Source organism: Geospiza fortis, unplaced genomic scaffold, assembly GCF_000277835.1.
Source record: "Geospiza fortis unplaced genomic scaffold, GeoFor_1.0 scaffold112, whole genome shotgun sequence".
NCBI lineage: Eukaryota > Metazoa > Chordata > Aves > Passeriformes > Thraupidae > Geospiza > Geospiza fortis.
In genome coordinates this window covers 24963329-24984687 of record NW_005054298.1, presented here as the reverse complement: position 1 = coordinate 24984687, position 21359 = coordinate 24963329, and the positions used below count along the sequence as shown (strand labels likewise).

General features: G+C 39.3%; 1 protein-coding gene across 1 annotated transcript in view; it reads right to left on the bottom strand.

The window, feature by feature from the left end:
• Positions 1-21359, bottom strand: part of ALS2 (alsin Rho guanine nucleotide exchange factor ALS2) — a 32712-nt gene that overhangs the window by 7939 nt on the left and 3414 nt on the right. The window contains 21 exon segments of the mRNA XM_005415930.3: positions 935-1068; positions 1180-1257; positions 1559-1670; positions 3767-3931; positions 4447-4545; positions 5944-6009; positions 6153-6355; positions 6645-6711; positions 7068-7138; positions 7449-7577; positions 7811-7942; positions 8724-8886; positions 11353-11418; positions 13098-13278; positions 13670-13841; positions 15385-15561; positions 16524-16601; positions 17002-17098; positions 17556-17724; positions 18578-18938; positions 21281-21359. The exon segment at positions 21281-21359 is cut by the window's right edge and continues 12 nt beyond it. Of these exon segments, the coding sequence (XP_005415987.2) occupies positions 935-1068; positions 1180-1257; positions 1559-1670; positions 3767-3931; positions 4447-4545; positions 5944-6009; positions 6153-6355; positions 6645-6711; positions 7068-7138; positions 7449-7577; positions 7811-7942; positions 8724-8886; positions 11353-11418; positions 13098-13278; positions 13670-13841; positions 15385-15561; positions 16524-16601; positions 17002-17098; positions 17556-17724; positions 18578-18938; positions 21281-21359 (2799 nt within the window).

Sequence of the window (21359 nt, the reverse complement as noted above, 5' to 3'; positions counted from 1 at the left end):
ACTTGCATGCTCTTGTAGGTGTCAGCACTGTCAAAAGAAATTACCAGTGAAAGCTTCAGGAAGCCAACTGACAAGTAATCTATGTAAAAATATTAGAGCTGTGTTTCCCATTTTAATCTGAAATTTCAGAGCACGTTTCCAAGACATTGGATCCCATACAGCAATTGCTAAACTATTACATGGTGCTACTGCATACCAACATCTCCCATCAACTCTTTACTTCACTTTCTTTTACTCGAATATATATAAATTAGAACTTTAACATGTTTTGGTTTTTTCCCCCAGAAAGAATTAAGCAAATTGCCCTAAGGCATCTGATATACAGAGGGGTTTATGGATACTTTCCAAAGTGATCTTTGCCAAGGTATTAAAATGCTCTTCTGCAAATCAGCAACCTTCTATTTTCTTACACACTGTTTGGAAGAGGGGGAGGATCTAGTCAATTCTGTCCAAATATATCCCCACTGGCATTATTAAATGACACACTTCATTCATTAATTTGCTAACAAGGTAACTGGCAGAAGGCAGAGAGGTCTGTGATTAACTCAGCCATTCTAATGGAACTGAAGTCTTTCTCAAGAGCTCAGAAGTCAGCAGCAGCTGTGAACTCAGATTCTATCAATCAGCTCCAACATAAACAAAAAAATTGAGACTGCTACGACACAGTAGCAGCACATCAGCTGTCCTGTAATTTCATGCCATTATTTGCATATTCAAGTAGTAATTAAAGCAAGAATAACTATAACAGAATGTTTATCTTACTTTATTTCTTGAGCAGGAAGAAAGAGAAAAAATGTTTTCAAAATGTTTTCACTGTTTCTTTGGAAGAAGTATTTTTGACTGGTCTTTGAAAAAAGACAATTGTTCTGTTCCTAAGTAATACTGAACTATATTTATTATTTAAAATCATAATTATTTATTATTCAACACTCACAGTGCTTTAGGCTTGTCCTTTTCATTCTCATACAAACTAGGTTTGAAGTAGGTTCCTGTGATTTTTATTCCAGATCCCCACTCTCCACTGAAGAGACCTTCAATATAATCTCCATTTGGCAAGGTCAGTGTTCCCTTGAGAAAAGATAATAAAAATATTTAACTAAAATCCATTGGGAACCAAATGACACCCTTTTTATTTTCTTGGATGGTTAACAGCTTACAAGTGACAACTGCAATACTGACCTTTCCACTCAGAGTCCAGTTATCTGAAAATTCCCCCTCATAGACAGTATCATCCTCAGAAAGCAGAATTCCAGTCCCCTACAAAAAGAATCATAAAGAACACAAAGCAGTAATTATAACAGAAGGGCAGACCACAAATCTAAAGATGCACTTTAGAAAAACTGTTATTAATTCTTAGCGAATAGTAATTTCTAAGCTCTTTCCGAAGTAGTCCTAGGTAAAACAGAGCAGGGACAATAAAGGCAATTCTAAAAGCATGGGCAATAAAAGATTAGAAGAACAGAAAGTATCCTTCCACAGCCTAACACACACTCATCTGCCTCACAAAGCTGCCACACTCAGAGAAGTCCCTAAGCCCAGGGTCTGGTGTCCAACTCACCATCATTTTGTTGCTGCTGAAGGCTCCTTCGTAATACAGTCCAAACTGAGTAACCACAACACCATTGCCTTGGCAAACATCATCTTGCCACATGCCCATATACTTTTCTCCTCTAAAGAAAAATGAAGTGGGAAAAACAGAGCCTAAATAGTACATCTCTAGTCTTTCTTTGGCTTTACAGCCACACTGACCACTACAGAAATCATCAGAAGAGCATCATAGAGCACTTGCTTTGGGTCTGTCAGTTTAGGTTCACCAGACTCTTTTTGATACAAATAAATCAGAGTGAACTTTCTTTCCCAATTCACATTTCAATTTGGCCACTTCCAAGCAAGCTGATGAGCTGAAACAGTGCTGCAGCCCTGTTAAGCCCACTGCATGCCCCAAGGAACTTGAGAAGCTTGTTTTGCCAAAGTTTTATTTCTTTTACCTAAAGTCTGATGGCTCAAACTGAAGAGAATAAAAAATCAAAAGAAACCAAGCTGTTCTTCTTGGGGAATAGGATAGAGACCTAGAAATTCATACATAACATTTTTGAAATATTAAGAGTACAAATATTCTGAAGAAAAACAATATTGTACCAAGTTTCTGTATAACAGCCTAACAAAGGTCACGATATAAAAAATTTATTAGACTATTAAAGATTGCTTACAAATAAACATCAGCCCCTTTCAGACTATTTAAAATACTTTTTTTTCTTTATATAAAAGTGCACAGATGTCAGGCTAGAGTTGTTTGAAACTTAGCGCAAATCCCAAATATTTCCAAACAATCTATTTTTCCAGTTGTTCTGAAAGAGAATGTGACATTTTCCCCATGCAATTAATAAAAATGAACTTCTCAAGACCTTTTTTTCTGCTTTTAGAGGGAAGCTAGTGATTGCTTTGATACAATTCTGCTTGTTACCAAGCATTTTCCTTGAAATGTACCCAGGAAAAACTGTTTATAGTAAAGAGAGAAAGCCCATCCAATAAACTAAGCTCAGGGTGTTTCCCAGCTGACTGGTCCCATAGGGTGGCAGGAAGCTTGTCTGATGATTCATCCTGCCAACTACAGAGGCCTCTGCTGGGTGAAGGGCCCTTGGAGAGAGATTCTGCATGCCCAGTTACTGGGATGGAAACTCAAAGTCCCACTTGCTCAAACTGTTTTGCAAAAATGACAGCAGGCAATAGTGTCTGCAGTTATTCCTTTTTTGTCTGGGCTGCAGAATAAGTACAGAAAACAAATCCTGAGGTCACAAAGATACACAGATTACCTCCCTGAGACCAGGAGCAAAACTACATCAAGGCAGCTCACTCATGTTTGAGTAGTGCTGGAGTGAAAAGCAAATGCCACACTCCTCCTTCACCATGAACTAACATTGCATTTACAAATTCTGGAGGCGAGAGGATTTGCAAGAAAAGCTGGTATCTATTTGTCCTAGGAAAATAAATTACTAAAAGAAAGTATGCAGACACACAGGGTAAGAACAACCGCCAGTCCTGAGCAAGACTAGGTGCAAAACCAACATGAGGAAATACCTAGAGATGTTACAACAGCTCTGTTTCAGAAAAACATCTCTTTACACTCCAGACTTTTGCCTGCTTGGCTTTTCAAGTGAGCACTCAGTTAAACCAACAACAGTTCCTTGGGCATTGACCAAAAGCTCTTTCCAGAAAAACAACCATTAAATTGGTGACTGAAAGACAGATGATATTGATGTGTGCTCAGGGTTCATTTATTGCACATATTGAGGGCAAGTCTGTCTCTGAGACCATCATTTCAGTAATCTGCCCTGAGAGGAAGCATCTTCCCTCCAATGCATGGGCAGAATAAGCCAGTGGAAAACCTGAGCATGAGTTGAAATTCATGAGCACCATTATCTGCCACTGAAGAACCCAGTCTCATAGGCCTGAGATGAAAGAATACTCCTCATGAATTCTTAACACTTTCAGCACATGCAGAACACAGCACCTCAATAAGACACCATACTCAGAGCTAGATTTCAGGCAGAAGTATGACAGAAAACAAGACAGAAAAAAACAGTGCAATCCATCCACCACTCACTCTAGAAGCAGCACCAAAAAGCAGTTCCTAGACCCAGAAAGCCCAGCAATAAAGAAAAAAAAAAAGACATGCACTATTACTGGTACTCACAAATCAAATCCTTTCCTACTCTTTTTGCAATTGCACGTCATACCCAGGTTTTAAGGATTTGTGAAGCATTACCTTGTGATATCATCAAAAACTCCATAACCACTCTTCTTGTCCATTATCCACTGTCCAATGAACATACTGGGAGAAGAAGAGGTCAGCTTCCCACTGCGCAGCAGCCCGTGCCCGTGCCGCATGTTATCCTGGAAACACCCTTCATACACCTCACCCGTGGCATAGCTGCAACAGCAACAACAACACAGGAACAGCTAAGAGTCCTTCATCTACTGCTCTGCTGGGGGGCTGGTTTGGGAGTATTTCATTGCTTTGTTTTGCTGGGTGCTTCCCCCAGACAGACAAACCCTCTCTTTTTCCTTCTAGGAATTGCATTACAACCACACCAAACAGCAACTACAGTTAAAGTATGTCTGGGATAAAAGTGATCCTTTAATGCAAGTCTTTCGATGCTTTATTGTTTTAAAGCCACTCTCTGCCCAACAAGCAAGGCCATTGGAGGTGATAATTTATCTCTCAGAATAAAGAATCCTCTCTTATTGGCAGTTGGCAGCAACATTAGAGCAGACATTAATAACTAACCACTGTACAAGCTGCATTGTGAGCAAAGCAAAATAAGCCACACTAACCACAACCACAAGTCTGCAATGTAAGGAAGCTACACACAGAGCCTTGGTCAGAGCATCAGCCCTGCTCTCCTGCAGCCATGCAGTGCCAGCAACACAAGTGCCACAAGTTACCTGTACACTCCATGCCCACACATTTTGCCTTCCTTCCAGTATCCCACATAATGGTCCTCTTTATTCAGTGCTTTGTTAGGCACTCTGTATTCCCCATACCTGCCAGGGCAGAGATGGAACACAAGCAGCTGTAACACCAACACATTTCATTAACAGAGCAGATACAAATCACAGAGCCATCCTAAAATCAGAATGCTCTCTCTCATTTTTGGGCATCTTTAACTACAGCAGTCACAGATGATAGTTTTTACGAGAAAGCAAGAATTCCAGCATCACTAGATGGTCAATTTAGTCCATACTGCTCTCTCCTGTTTGATTGTGACATGTTGTAAATACTGCTCTCACAGCCACAATGCAGTGTTTTTCCCAGGCCATGAGTCTTTTCAAATCATAAGACTGCTTCTACCTTTACTATTTTCTTCAGCTCTTGATACTCCAAGTACACTCTATTTCAGGGAAAGATAAAGGCATGTACTGCTATAGAAAAGATTTTTTCAAAAGATGCTAGCTTCCAATAATGCTCAGTGACAAGGAATTATTCACAGTTTCAGTATGCCTGAAAAGAATGAGATACACAACTGTATTTATTGATTTTCATCTCCTGAGGAGATCAAAATCCAGTTCTGAAGGTTCTCCTCAGAACATGTCCACCCAACATGACATTGCTGTTAACTGCTGAGACTACAACATGTATGCTGAAATACAAATATATATATTTGATAATTTCAGCAATTACAGTTAAATACTAATCCATTTCTTTCTGGCTGGGACTTGTTTGCGGTATTTCCATCTCCAACAACCCTAAAATCTCCAGGATTAGTTACTTAGTTGCAAATGAGCAAAGCTCTAATCTTGCTTTATAGTTTGACATTATACCAACAGCCAAGAGGAATTTTAAAAAGCTGTCTGTAGTCAGACCCCATTTCTATTTCCCCTCCGACCCAGTATTTTGGAAATACATCCCAAAGTCAATGAGACTTCTCACATATTTTTATCCTGCCCAATACAGACATGTCTGCTCACAAGATGCATATAAAAATGCCTTTGGAAAAAAATTGATCTCTCAGCCTCAACAGTGTTCTAAGCAGATTCTTAGCAATGAAGTCCACAGATTAATTCAAAGCTGTGTAATACACTGAGTTATTTTCAAGTGGTTTTATTTGTTTCACCAGATAACATGATAATGTTCAGACCTTCCATTCAGCCTACTTTCAGTCTCCTCTGTACTAGTTATCTTCATCACCAAGATCACATACTCTCATTAGTTTTCACCCAAACCCTGAAGTCTCAATTCAAGATTTTGTCTCTTTTCTAAATTACTAAACCTTTGCTCTACCAGAAATGTAGCAAAGAAAACACTAGAAAAGATGCATCACTATGTTGTAAGACAGGTCAGTAAGATTCACTGCAAAACCTTTAATTAAAAAGGTTTTGTTGTTTTCTCCTACAACAAAAAGTATTTCTTGCCTGGCTCCACAAGTAGTTAGAATCTCTTACCCATCCTCCAGCCCAGTCCGGAAGGTCCCAGAGTACATTCGTCCATCTGCCCATTTTAGGATCCCTCTGGAAAAAAATACAAACCCATGCAAATATGTAAGATAATCAGTTCACTTTGCACTTTACAAATACCTTCTGTGAGTGAGTCTACTTATTGCTACAGCAACCACTTCATTTTGGTTTTAACAGCTCCATTCCAATGCTTTTACCTCCCATGGGGTTTTCCTGAAAGCCACCTCCCATCATAAACAGCATCCTTGAATCGAGGGTCCTTGTAGAAGGTGTATTTGGCACTGCGAGAAATAGGAGGTTCCTGTCTTGGCACGTTCCCACCAGCTCCATACAGAATCATGTCAGAAGTCCCTCTAAGGGCCTGATCCACTGCTTGGCTTATTGCCCTCAGCCACTTGGTCTGAAACAGAAAGTGGTTCATGACAGAATTTAGCCAGCACCTGTCTCTGCACTGGCTCTCACCTTTACAGCAAGCACAATCATGCCACTGGCACTGCTCAGTACAGTGCTGTGCACTGTAACATCGCTACACTCAGGCACCATGTACAGCCAGCCTGCACACTCAGCTGCACAAAGATTTCATTATTGGGGAATACTCAGGCAATCCTTCTCCCACTCTGGTTTCACAGTAGGGGAAAAAAGCCTCATTTGTATCACTAAAACCATGTCAAATTTGTAGAAATGCCCACCTTCTCCTGTGGTGTTGAAGAAACAAGAACAAATTGCTCTTCAGGTGTTGTAATCTTCAGCCCGTTCCTACACAGGGGAAAAGTATTTTAATCTGTGAAATTCCATCCTGAAATGCCAAGGTTTCTTAGAGCATTGATATTGTGTTTTCCCTTCCCTACCCCAGCTAGCATTCCCTTTAAGTTAGCAATAAAAAGAAGCAGCAGCAAAGAAGACTTGCTTCCCTCTCAACCACCTTATTCTTTCTGATGTTTACACAACTTTTTTTTAAGACACACAAAATACATTTTCTGAAACAAGAAAAAAGGGTAGACGTGGCTACAATCACTGCATTCCACTCAAAGTTCACAGTAATTGATTACAAAATGCTCATCATCTCTCCCAGAAGATCAGACTATTTCAGCATCACAAGCAAGACTACTCACACATTACCAGCTTCTTCTGAAAGAGCTTCTACCCACAGTGTGGACAAGGGAAAGATATGATGTGTTGAGAACTGTAGAAAAGGAGAAGGGAAACATCACCAGTTACTGATCCATTAACCCGGCCCCATTTTTTTCCAAATGGTTTATTTTTCCCCTTTGTTTGACAACTAGGAAAAACTGAGCATTAGGGACTCTTTCCACCACTTTACTTCAAGCAACAGCCAACAGAAACCATGGCAGTCACAGGGCAATGCAATCAAATGTTAAAAAGACACATAATTTTAATTTATTTTTACACTGGAAAAACTTCACTATATGAAAAATATGTGATGTTGTTTGAAGCAGAGAAAAGGTTTTGCTGCTGGCTGCAAGCTGGCTCACCTGAGCATGTACCAGAGCATCGTTGAAGAGGATGAACCAGTTCACAGAGAACCTTCCCGCGTGCTGCAGGGACAGGGCCCGATTGCTGCTCTCGCAGATCAAACGCCGCTCAGGCTTCCGCAAGGAGTCCTGCAGGGGGGTCAACAGCAAAATGACACAATCCCACTCCTCACTGACTGTGACTGAAGGTTGGTGCTTTAGTCTTATACAGTAAAGGCCCAACCTTTCCAAAGTAAAGAGCACTACAGCAACACCAGCTGGAAAACACAGCAAGTGCAACTGGGACAGCAGCATCAGTAATAGACACAGGCACTAAGAGCAAGAGATTCAAGCTGCAGATGGACTGGCAATCATCACCATACCGTCATTTTCCCAGGAAAGGTCTTCCAGAAGCCAAGGGTGTATTCTGCTTCTTTCATTTTTCTGCTAAGATGAACAGCAAGATTCTCGTAACATGAACTAGAATCCTGCAGCTTCTGGTATTCTGGAGATGCCTGTAGGGCACACGGTAAGACAGAGCTGCTGATCCCCTGTACCAACACCACCAACCAAGCTGCAATACAACTGCTCATTTTATTAAATCAGCACTAAGGGCACGACAGTTGGTCTGGGTAATAAACAGAGCAGACAGTTATTTTCTTGGTCACATGTTCTGTTAGTGTCCTGATAGTTTTTCAAAATCACAAGGTGGTCCCTGAATGTTACATGGAGAATGATTAATACACAATTACATGATCTATTTTCTTGCAGCTTAACAAGCTGTCCCAGAAGTAGTGCTTGTAATTGCAGGAACAATACTCTAAATTACTAATTACAATATTGGGCTAAATGTACAAGTAGTTACTGTGCCTGTTTAGTCATCTTTTATTTCAAAACAAAGTAATTATACACATCTAAATGGGTGGTGAAAGTCTACCTAATATATATGTAGTGTTTTTTGTAGACTATTACAGCCAAGGGTAGCTGCAATGATGCCAGATGAAACTGAAAAGCAACAGGCAAACATCAAAACAATATATTTGCAATTAAGCACTCAGTCACACAAACAAGCTCTGGCAGAATAACAAGTTTCTACCTGACACACGATTTGTGCAGGTGGTGTAAGATTATGCAAATAAATCTCCAAGATCTTCCCTGCAGCAAATACAAGTTTGAAGTAGCTCCTCTGAGGAATAAACTGGTTTTAATTACCTGGCATTTGCTTCACACAGTCACTTCCAAGCTATAAGTTTCATGTGTTTATTTATTGCACTATAGATAGAAAAACCATCCTACCACTTCAAAACACGTGGCAAGCTTTAGCAAAGTTCTGGCATAATTATGAAGTCGTCCAAATGGCATGAAAAACAGAGCATTCAAAACTTCTACTAGCTGGAGGCTTTCCTCATTCTTCTCAGACAGTTTCAGTAACAGCTCCAGGTTTTTACTCAAGAAGTCCCTAAATTATGGGACCATTGAGAAACAGAGGGACGAGAGAAGAAAAAAGACATTAAGACATCAGTGATGTTTCATGTAAATGAGCCCAGATCACCCCTTTTTGAATTATCATAAACCAATAAAAATTATAAGGACAAATGCACACTGCTTATTCATCTATTTACAATTTAGTCTGAGGAAGTACAGCAGTAAAGATATGTAGCTAAAACTGCAACACAAGACTTGTTTTTTACTTCTAATTTCATACACTCAGTCAAACTGGCTGAAGGAGGTTGACTATGTTGCTCGCTTGGAGTGTAACCAATTGCCTTTTTCCTCTTTACCACTTGATGAGTAAAGAACAAACAGGTGGGAAAGACATCCCCATCGCTTTTAGAGTAGCAAGTTTCTAGCACTCTTGACTCATGCAAGAAGGCCTGAAAGAATCTTAACTTTGCTCTAGTGCACTTCCCTAAATATACTGAAATGATTTCTTCTCCCTCTGTTGTTCAAGGCAACTGAGCAGTTCTTCCCCTAACTACAGAAATTACATCCTACCTCAGAGAAAGGCAGGAAATCTGTTCAATCCTCAGTCTGATTTCCAAGAGGGAGAACTAATCTAGTTCAGAGAAGAAGAGGGAAATGATTCTGAAGACAGTATATGAGCATGCAAACTCAGGATTTCCTCATTAAAAGGAAAGCACACATATTTTTCCCTCTCCTTTGCTGTATGTGTGTGCTCACCAGTGCAGGCACATAGGACAGGTGCACTGAAACACATCCAGCTGGGAAACATTTAAACCACAAGTTGCAAGAATCAGGTGAGGCTGAGAAAACAGGTCCCAGGGACAGCAAAACAGATCAGAGTTCACAGCAGACTCCCTAAGAATGCTACATGATTAGTGAGATGCCATGTCACACAAACTACTGTACCTTGTCCAGGTCTGCTAGTGGTACTTAAGAACTCTGTTACTGAACAAGCCTTAGGAATAAAGTCTTCTTTAGAGAGGACTGTTTTTCCTAATTTTAAATTTATGCCTCTGGACAGCTTGCTATTTTTAATTTTGAGATCCTTGCATGGAGGTTTCTCTGTTGAAAAGCACCAAATAATAACAGACAACACTCACTACAGCTTGTCTACTCTTTTAAAAGAGGACATCTCAAAAACCTGCCAACTATGGCGACTCCCATTGAAGCTGGCACTTTTTTTAAAGTCAGGACTACATCTAATGCATTCATGCTGCAGAACATCCATAAAAGATGGGTTGACACCATTAACCATTTACCTAAGGCAGTACCCCTCCAGGAAGGAGTGGGGGGAAATTCATCATTAGCAGCAAAGATATTCTTAACTTTCCTCTGCAAGAAGCAGGACAAAACTTGCACAACATCTCTTCCCTGAAGTGTTATTTACCTAATGAGACCCTGGTTGCAGTAGGAGAAACTGTGACACCCAGCAGTGATAACTGATGTGATGAATTCAGCACTGGATGATTTCAGTATGAATTATAAACAAGCTTATATTTGAACTAAGATTTCCTCTAAGTCACCCTAAAAATCCTGACCAATGAAAAAAGATTCTCAGTGTCTCAGCAGGGTGATTCTGTATTTATACTTTGGCACTGATCCTCAGAGGGCAGAATATTCTTCGTCCTAGGTAGCAGCGTTTCCAAGAACTTCCAGTACCATAATTTACACTGCATTCAAAGCACTCCATGAACGTTAACTGAACTACTCCCAGTTACAGAACTTGTGAAGGAAAGGCAGCAATTCTACAGACAAATTAAAAATTACCCTCAGTACAACAAGTTCTTCAAAGCATTAGGGTGAGACCCAGTGTGATTATTTTATTTCCTAGGCAAAAACTCTACAGAAATGAGAAAAAAGCTTCAGGATCTGGAAACCTCAACTGTACTGTCTCAGGCCTTAAAATAGAATTCTTTCCTCACACTTACAGCATCTAGGCATGAAACAGAGCAAAGAAACCTCGAGAGACAGAGAAGATGCACATGCAGAAATATTATTTTTGCATCATTTTAAAGCACTTCCATAAACTTAAAGAATTCAAATGAAATGAATTCACCTAATCTACTGGAGCTAATATTCTTTGGTATTCTTGACAGTAACATTTAAAAGAATAAACATTAACACTGAATAATGACGAACATTTAACCTAATTTATCTAAAGTTTTAAAAAATCATGATTTGAACTCTATGTTTCTTTGAAGGAATTTCCAATAAGAAGCTTTTTTTCCTCCTTTCTCCACCTTCAAGATGAACTAAATGAACTCAGCAGCATTTTAACCTAAATTTTTATCACAGTTAAGAGGAGGTAACTTTCTCTTTATTTGAAGGAAAAGGAATTAGTGTACTCAAGTATGCTGACAGCAAGTCTCTGCATGGTAATTACTACACACACACACTCTCCATTCTTTACAGTTCTTTGCTAATTGATAAAAATATCCACAAATGGTAAAGGTTTGCTTACATTGCTGGCTTTGCAAGGAGCATAAATCCTCCCATTACAAGGAAGTTTGCTACTGAAGTACAATACCTAATATAGGGAAGAAAAAGATCATCAATTACAAAATGAAAATATCCCGGAAAGCAGCAACTGTTGAAATGTCCAAGAGTTTATGATGGCCTCTGTAATATCTTTTACTACACAAGTTATACAGTACTTGAGGAACACTCAGTGTTACTGAACACTTGGCATTCACCTTCCACATGGAGCACTGAACATGCATTACTACACATATCTGCTGCCATTAGCACAATGCAGAGGGCTTTTTGTTTCTCTCAGATTTGGGTGTGTACAGAATAAACCACCTGTTTGAATCATTTAGTACTACTAGCTGCTAATCACAGTCAGGATGGAAATTTCAAGAGAGGAATTTTCTCTTTTCCTGCTATTCAACATTCTATGACTTCTCCCCACCATCATTAAAAAAACAAAACAAAACCAAACAACCTTTCTCCAAGGGAAGAGGTCTCTGCTTAGCCCATTTAACAGATTATACTTGTGTTGCCTGACTGATCCTTGAAAGATACTCATGGTGTAACATCAAGGCTCTGATGCCATACACATAAAAACATGTAAGCAATAGGGAGCAAAGTGGAAGAGCAGAAGACAAGCAGTAGTGAGAATAGAGATTAGGTATTTCAGTCTTTGAGGAAGAAAAAATTAAAATTTTCTATTCTGAGTAATGAGAACCAATTTTGAAAATCCAGGTTGCAAGGAAAATTCGAGTTGTAGACCAAGTAAGCAAATGAGAAAACACATATTTAGAATTATGAACAATCTATATGATAAACAAAGATGAAAGCTACTTTTAGGGTGATACAGTATAAGTTCATCACTGACCTAGCAAAAATGTTCTTGGTTGTGCCTGTGTTCAAAAATGTGCAACTAGTTGTCCATTCAAATCGCTACTGCATAACAAAGTTGACAACTACTGCATAACAACTCAAAATTTTTTCCTTAGATATTTTCAGATATCTGATAACCAAGGCTACATTCACATACAACACTTTTCAACTTTCTGTTAAGCCATTATTTTTCACAAAAAACTTTAAGTATTAAGTATGATGAGACTTCTGTCACATTTAAATAAAATTGTCCAGAAACTAGAAGTTACTGACAGGAAAGACAGAAAACAGGTTGACTGCATAGATTTTCTCTCCCAAATGCATTAAGCCAATAAAAACAATAAGTAGGAAAATCCAGACTTAATTCTCAGTACTAAAGCAGCTCCAGCTTTTGGGTGACAGGTGTAATGCCAGCTGTTTAGCAGGCATGAGGACAGAAGAATTTTTGTCTGAAAGACAATCTTTAGTTAATGACTACTGAAAAAGCATTTTGTAACCTCAATAAACCCCCACAGGTAGTTTTAATTAGCAGCCTAGCAATGGTAAATCTTATCACATTATACTACAAGATTCTTTATAAGACATGAATATTCAGGCTTATAGGCAGCAACCAAAGAAGAGTTTGTACCCAGAGTTTTACACAAAGGAAGGTGATACTGTTCATGTGCTCCACTGGTGAAGACTTGGAAATACATCTCACTACAAAATGAATCCATTTGTGTAAAACTCCACACATTTCTAAACCACAACAATGCAACAGTCACATAGCTTTCCTTATGACCTACTTTCCCTTAACTCAGGGCTTGTTGCAGTCAGTAGATTAAGCCTGCAGAGACTCAAGATGAGAGGGAATTGGATACTTGCTCAGTGTAACTATCCAAAAAGAGACTGGAATGCTTCAGGATGGCCAAGCTCCTGGCTTCTTTTACTCCATGAAGAAAGCTACTTAAAGAAGCTCCATGTTGACCAATGAGATAGCACAGCTTGCTGAACCTGCTTGCCATTTCCTGCAACAACTGGATTGCATTTGCATTGCCCAAATTATCTGTAACAGACCAGAAAGCAATTTAGCTTACCTTATCAAACAGCAGCACCCATTAACAGATAGAATCTCAACATGGTGCAATTTAGATGTTTTATCAGCACTTTCACCTCATGGATACATTATCCAGAATCAGAAATTCAACAGTTTTAGACTAAATACAGCTCAAATAATGAAGATATTTCAGGTGAAACCATCACAAAAGTGCAAATATTAACAGAATGAACAATGTCAAAATGCAACTGTCTTTCACCTCTTCATCCAAACAGGGGAGAAAGCAAGAGCTTTGTTTTATCTCAAAAGTATATTATTAGGTTTAAACTTTGCATAACAGAAATTTGTTGTGGAATGTAGGGGAAACAATATCAGGGAAAACATTAAAAGAAGGTCTTACCTAAACCTAAAAGAGGTCTAAGAACCTGAGATTTGATCTCACTCAGTCTGAAATAAAACCTTCTCTCAGTAGCAGCCAACTCATGCAAACTGGCAATATATCCCATTACGTTTTTGTCAACTAAGGCCAGACAGTTGTCACCACCAGCTATCACATTGCTTATGTACCCTATCTGAAAGATGAAAAAGAGAAAAGAAAAACAGCAGCTTTAATGCTTTTCTTTTTACACTCCAATTTAAAAATAGAGTAATGCAAATAAAGCATATTTTGCAGAGCTAAGTGATGGTAATTGATAGTAAGCATTAATTACCTTCAGTGACAAACAACCCATTCAATACTGTCTTAATAAAGGAATGACAAAAGCTGAAGATACATTTATAGCCACTGCTGTTCATTTTCCTGACCCTGACAGAACCAAAATTATTAAATAAATAAATCACCTTTTAAGGTGGCTCATACAACCATTCCATGTTTAAGAGACAGTGGCCTCAAATTCAGTACATCATACATTTCTCCTATTAAATACGAAGAATATACTTTATTAGAACTATGACTGTGCTCTAGACAGGTCCTTTCTGGACCTGGAATATGTCAATTTATTGATAAAAGTCCAGTTTATTGATACTGCAATATTCCTAACATTTGCTTTCCACAGTAGTTCAAAGCAAAATTCTTATCTAAGGTCAGCACCAAGTGCCACTGATGCATTGTGGTTCCTCACTAATTTTGGCTCACATGCAAAAGTGAGTAATTCAGAGTTTGAGCTCTGCTTTTATTTCCTTGATTGCTAAATAGAGGATTCCTTTGAAACACTGAGCCAAAGTTGTTCAACAAGCAACCAATTCTTATATGCAAGAGGGTACCAGTCACCCTTGAAGAGAAGGGAATGGCTAGCAACAACCTTACAGAAGGCATATAGGTGTGTGTGTCTGCATGCACAGACATGGACCCAGTGTCTAAATCTCTGTCCCTCCTCAAAACACTTCCCAAACAGCTTTTCTGCTCAATTTAGGGAAATAGCAGTCATACCCAGAGGAGCTAAGACAAAGACACACTCTACTCTCACAATTCCCATTTTGTTACCTTAAACTCATGTTGGTCTGAAACCACACACGAACTGGAAGAGGATATGCAATCAGAGTTCACACTGCTACCTCATGCCAACCTCAAGGCACACGTAAGATTCAGCTTCATGAAAAGACCTGTGTAGGGGCACCTCCTGTCTCCCATTGACATCAGATCCCCCTCTGCACTCATGTGAAAGGGAGGGGTAGGGAAGGAGAAGGTGCAGAACTCACGGGGACCTTCTGCCCAGTCACAAACAAGAGGCAGAATGGAGTAACAGAATAGAGCAGCCCATGGCCTCAGCCAGTTGAGAGACAAGCAAGTGAAGAGCAGTAACACTGAAGCCTGGGCACGAAGACTGGTGAAGCAGAGCACGATACAAGAGTGCATTTCTGCAGCACGCACAGATGGAAGGAAATGGACTAACACACTACAAACACCTCCTTGTCCTTCAAACAGAAGGGAAGGCAGGGGAGAGAACAATACTAACTTGACTTCCTCTCTGCCCCCCATCCAATGTGCTCCTCGTTTGACTACTAGGAAGCAACCCTGTGGCTTGACACCCTTAAAGCTCATCAAACCACCAGCACTGTGCTGCTTCCTAAGAGCACCAGTATGATCTGTACAGACTTAAAGGAAATAACACTCACCTTACTACAAGCCACTAACAAAACTGGACTCTTAGTACAGCTATTTTCATTCAAATTATTTTCTGTTGATGTCTCCTGGCCACAGTAATATAATCCAGGCTGGAAGTCTTTCTCATCTGCTAAGAAGAGAGAATAATCTAGTCCTGCTGCTGTAGTCCAAATACCATCACCACACACCTAAAATTCAGGAGAAAGGAAGACATTAAAAATCATCACCCAAAGCTTGAAGGAGAGGAAAGTACATAACTCTTCTAGTCACACATGCACATAATTCACCTGCCAAGACAAACTACTGCAATAAGCAGCCAATTTTTCAGCTTCAGTGTCTCATAAAAAATAAACTCTTAGCACATATACTGAAAACCCTTTCCAGTTTTCTTTCTAATGGCTGATTTTTTGCCTTTCTGTTACAAATCAGTTTTATTTTTAAATGGGCATCAAGTGAGTTTGATTAAAGTGGAACACTATTCTCCCCTCTACATTTAACTGGGATATCTATATAAACTTGGGAGACAGTTAATCTGCTGTACATTAATTTGCATAAGGCCTAAGCAGGAAAATTATGCAGCTAGCTTTCCATTAAGATGAGCACTAGAAAACATAGGAAAGGCTGTGGTATAACCCAAAAATTGTTATTTTGCTATTCACTGAATGTGGTGAAAGTTCAAAACAAAGAGAAAACCCACTGCCAAAATTCTGCAAAGCTCCGGAAATAAGGAAACAAACAATAAATGTGGCCATGGTCCAGCCAAGCTAAAAACACTAGAATTGTTAGAATTGTTTAGAATAAAAACTGAGTCCTGAAGTATTTAGAAGTTTCAACACTGCAACATCAATATCAGAGAAACCAAACATAAGGTAAAAGTGAAATCTGATAGGAAGATACAACAGTCACATTTCTCAGTTCTAGAACTCCACTGTGGTCAAAAACCAGAGGAAGTCTGTGAAAATGATTTCTTGGGTAGATTTTGACAAGCTTATCTAAAGATCGTTTCACAGCATAAGCCAAAGAAAATCAAGGGCTCTATTATTAAAAAGCACATGGATCCATGAACAGGTCCTTCTCAGAAATTACTCTGCATTCACTTGTACAAGAAGAGACCCTAAATTGAAGAAGAAAACCACAGAAAACAAAGTACCTTTGCAAGACGAGGGACGGTTGTTGGGGAGTTCAAGTGACCAAGCTGGCCAGAGATATTACTGCCCCAGGAATACACCTGCAAGAAGCAGTGCTGAACATCAGAAGGTACATTTATATACATGGAAACATACTGAACTGTAGTAGTACAACACATCAAGGGCAAACACACAAGTCAAGGCTATAGGACTCATGTACTGAGAAGCATTTCCTTCATTTTCACTGCCTTCCTACATTCTGAGATTGTCTTCTCACATCCAGAAACAGAATACACCAAATCAACTCACAGAAATCTTTAAACAATGTTGATGGTACATGCAGAACTTGGGCAGAAATACAATTTACATTCCACACTACTTCCATGCTGCCTCCCGCAAACGGAAACAAAAGTTTAGAAGCTAAAGAAACTAAAAACTAGAAAAGACCAAACATGATAATTATGAAACAGAGAAACAATAAATGGTAACAATCACTTGTACCTGGGATTTGGCAGTGAGTGCTAAGGAATGATGGCCACCAGCAGAGAGGTGAATCACTTCCTTACCATCAAGGCTTTTCACACACAGTGGCTGAAGCCTGTCATTCCCCAGAACCCATAAGGTGAGGGAAGAGGGGTAGAATGTGGGAAAAAGAAAAAATATTATCAGAGGTACTGTTAATGTGGAAACACTCAAGGTTTTGTTTCCTTCCCCAAAACAAATTAGAAAAAACAAAGATATATGGAACCTTCTGGCAATAAACCAGCTTAGTCAAAATGATCAGGAAGGGCAAAAGTTGATGACAGACCTCACCCCAATTTGGACAAAGTCAAAATATCACCCAAACTGTTACTGATTACAAAGGGTAAAATTGGAATTGATTAATGCTCAGTAACAATACAGCATAAAACATGCTACTTGGAGAAACTTAAATCACCTGAAAGAACAAGCAGACACTGCATGGCAGATGTCTAAATTTGAGAAGCTGAGACAGTTCAATACTCAATTTTCTAGCAATCTCCTGAATAAAAAAACATTTTTCAAAGAAATCTCACCTTGGCAGAACATCACCATGCCCTAGCTGTCCTTCCTTGCCCTTCCCCCAGCTCCACACCTCTGTTCTTAGAGAGGGCAAAAGAGCATCAGCTTCACCACTGTAGGTTGGAGTCAGAGCCACAGTCCTCATTTTTGCCCGTCCTACCTTCCGTAAGAGCCTTGGGGAAACTGAGCAGAGGCCAAGAATGAGAAAAATTTCTGATCATTTTGGTAAATGAATCACTCAGATTGTGCATTACACAGTAACAGCACTACTTAATAGCAAGTGATCAAAACTTCTTGAAGCAGTTTTAATTCAAGCCTGAGAACAACAGTTGACAGGTAAGACAATAGGTTATGGATACAAAGAAGTAACACAGGTGCTAAAACCAGGTAGATGTCAAGTAGTTTTTACCAGCTGCTAAAGTATAGCAGACATATGAGAACCATGCAGTTATAATGAAGCAAATGAACCAAAACAAACTATACATTAAAGTGTTTTGAAAAAAAAATGTATCCTTGGAGTGAACAGAAGACTTAATACTTCCTAAACGTCCTCTCAAATCCAAGATCAATATAGAACTAAACCATATATACATTCAGAGCAATTAACAGCCCTAACATCTGTGGGGGAACAAAGCCATTAACTCTGAAGTTCAGCAGTGGGAACTGGAATACTTATAGGTCTCTGGCTCAAAACCAGCTCAGTGCAGTGCAGATTACAGACCACACAGATTTTTATCTTTGGCTAGAAAACCAACATGAAAGATCATTTGGCAATACGACTCTTCCAGTGTGCTCACTTTACCTTAATTTAACAAGAAAGACCATTTGTAAGCCCACTGTTTTTGGTTTTCTTAGCATGAAGTATAGTCTTCACTGTCTCCACAGCTTTCAAGCCTTAAGATATCATTTAGAATTCATACACACCTTTGAGAGATCATTGGATTTGTGTTTAATAAATATTTGGGGTTTTTTTCACTTACAAACCTCCACATTATTATAAGTTTTCCAGTGTTTTTTCCCCAACATGCTTGTTTACCTTGTGACAACAAGCCAGGCAGGGAAAGCCTTCGACTCCCTCCTTCAGATTCCTCCTCTCTAATATCTACTAAACTGGAACTCTTCTTCCCCTGCATGGATTCCAGCCTGACTTGCTCTTCTCGACTGTCCTTCAGAGCTTCGGGCCCCGGGGACCTGCTGCCCGACTGAGACCCCGGCTCACTTGAGGATGTGCCATAGAAGTTCATGACTTTCTTCAGGGACAAGGCTCCAGCCTCGTAGGTGGCAGCGACTCTCACCCCAACTGCTGAGGCACACGAGGCCACCAGGCTGTTCAAGGTGGATGTGCTGCTGCCTGGAGGGCCAGGGATACAAGCACTGAGCTGTTCCTCTTGAGATGGCTAAAACCAAAGGGAAGTGGGAAACTATCAGAGCAGGCAGCACAGAACAGTAGGATGATAATACACATTCACTATTCAAACCATGGGCCAGACTGAACACCATAAAATATTTACTATAAATGTTTACTGTAAATTATAGATGTATTTTAACTGTATATAATATAAATTATCTAGGTTTTTTATGCTTAGGTGTACATCTATTGCTCAGAATGATTTTTTTAAAGGTAGCACCAAGCACCATTTCTAAAAGGACTGGGCTTTGTCTGTTGCACCTGCCTTGTAGCTCATCTGTAAGAGACTGTAAGTCTGGGGTTTCTAAATACCAACAAAAAAAGGATCTTCGCACACAAACATAAGGGATACCATTTTAAGCTTATTACCAACTTCTTTGCCACCAATGAAAGTGCATCAGTGAGCATGCTCCATTTTGAGAGAGACAGGTTCTCTTTTCAATATGGTAAAAGGTAAACAGCAATTCATGGATTCATTTTGCAAGGCCTATCTTAAAACTCGACTGGGCTGTGTCCCCTTATACCATTGTTGTATCCATATAAAGCTTAGTCAATAATCATCAAACCGCACGAGGGACAAACTGACTGAAGGCAATTATTAGCCCCAGCACACCATTACCTGTAATTGCCTGACCCACCAAATAAGAAACAATGCCCAAAATGACCTCTGAAAAATAGTTTGAATATTAAAACAAAGACAGCAAGTCCCATTTTCCCATCTTATACACACTGGAAAATGGTATTATTGCAAGTACTACAGCTCATTTTATTCTGCCAAAATAAAAACAACCTTTGACTTTAAAGCTTAGGTTAAAGGACCGGGATTGGTTCTATTTACTTCATCCTATTTCTAAAAGGCATACCTAAGCAAAACAGGAAAGAAAACTTCATTTCTATAGGAAAGCAAAGAAAAATGAAGGATTTTACTAATGCTGAAAAGTTACATTAGATCTCATCTCTGCTCTTCACCTGTATATCAATTGTGGAAGATTCAGTGAATCAATTCCAGTCTTGATTCCTGAAACTGTGCAAGGAAAACAGTGCTCTGGAAATATGCCAGGAACAAGGAACTGAGACAGGCAGCATGAAACTATGTGTTTCAGTCACTTCTCAATGCTGGAGCTCTTGCAAGAGCCTGAGGAGCCCACAACTGCTAGAATGCATTCGTAATAGCAAAAAGTAAAAGAAAGAGCAAATGTATTTAAACAACATTCATTTCTCTAAAGGAGGTTTTCCTCAGAGTAAGAAAGCATAACTTGCTGAACTACCAAATTACTGGACAGATTTTAAAACTAGGGGGGTTTTGTTGCCATCAAAGGCAGTAACAAAAATCAACTGTTTGTTAGGTATTGTGAAATCTTTTTCCCAGAACCACTGTGGAGACTATTTTACTGCAACTATTAAAAAAATAAATAAATTTATGTTTGCACAACACTTTAAATGACAAAAGAAATTTTCAGTGTCAGTTTTGCAAATTAGGCCACAGAGCAGCATGGCTCCTCACAGGACAGCAGGTAAGTAACGACTGCCAGACTGCACTGTGAGATTCTGGATTAGTTTTCTGTCTAGTAGCTTTTGGGTTCTATCTTCTTCCCTTTGCCCCTAACTACTTTCCTTTTTTTTTTTTTCCTCTCTAAACCCAAGAAAACAGTATTTTGTTAGGGAGCCACAAAGCTCTTACACCATCATGTCAAGCATTTTCTGAAGCTTACTAAGAGATGAGTACTTGGCTGTTCTGCTATAGCATCAAAACAGTGTTGTTACATCATTTTCCACACTACACAGAGTAGTACTTACACATCTCCCAGCGTTTTTTACAAGTTTATGCCACCCCTACATTATTACCATTAGAAACCTTTTGGTCAAACCTTTTAGCAATTTGCGATCCAGAATTTTTAAGTGATTGAGAAATTAGATGGATTCATGAGGGATTTGTTACAGGTACAGATATTAAACCTCTACCCTAAATTAAATTGGCCGAGTACCAGTAAGATCCACTGAATCCTTCTGCCCCACACAAAAGGAAACCCAGGCATCAGGAAACAGAGCACAGAAATTGGCTTATGTGGTTCTGGTACTGCAGACCATGAGGAGGAGAGATTAAAGCACTGTCAAGGCTGCCCAAAATGAAGGCTCACAACTGAACAACAGTGGAGAACAAAAAAATCTTCCACTTAGAAGCTGATAATCATCAGTGAAAAAGTCACTTGGAAATGATAAAAACACCATAGCTATATTAAAGTAAGTTTTTCATTTGTAAAAAGAGTAATGTTGTCACACATGCAAGAGAAGTTATTGCAAATTATCATTGTGCTGTGATTAGGAACCAACCTGTTCAGGCTCTGTATAGATGTTTTTATTCAGGCTCTCATTTAATGAGTTATCTGACAAACCAATTAAGTACTCTTTC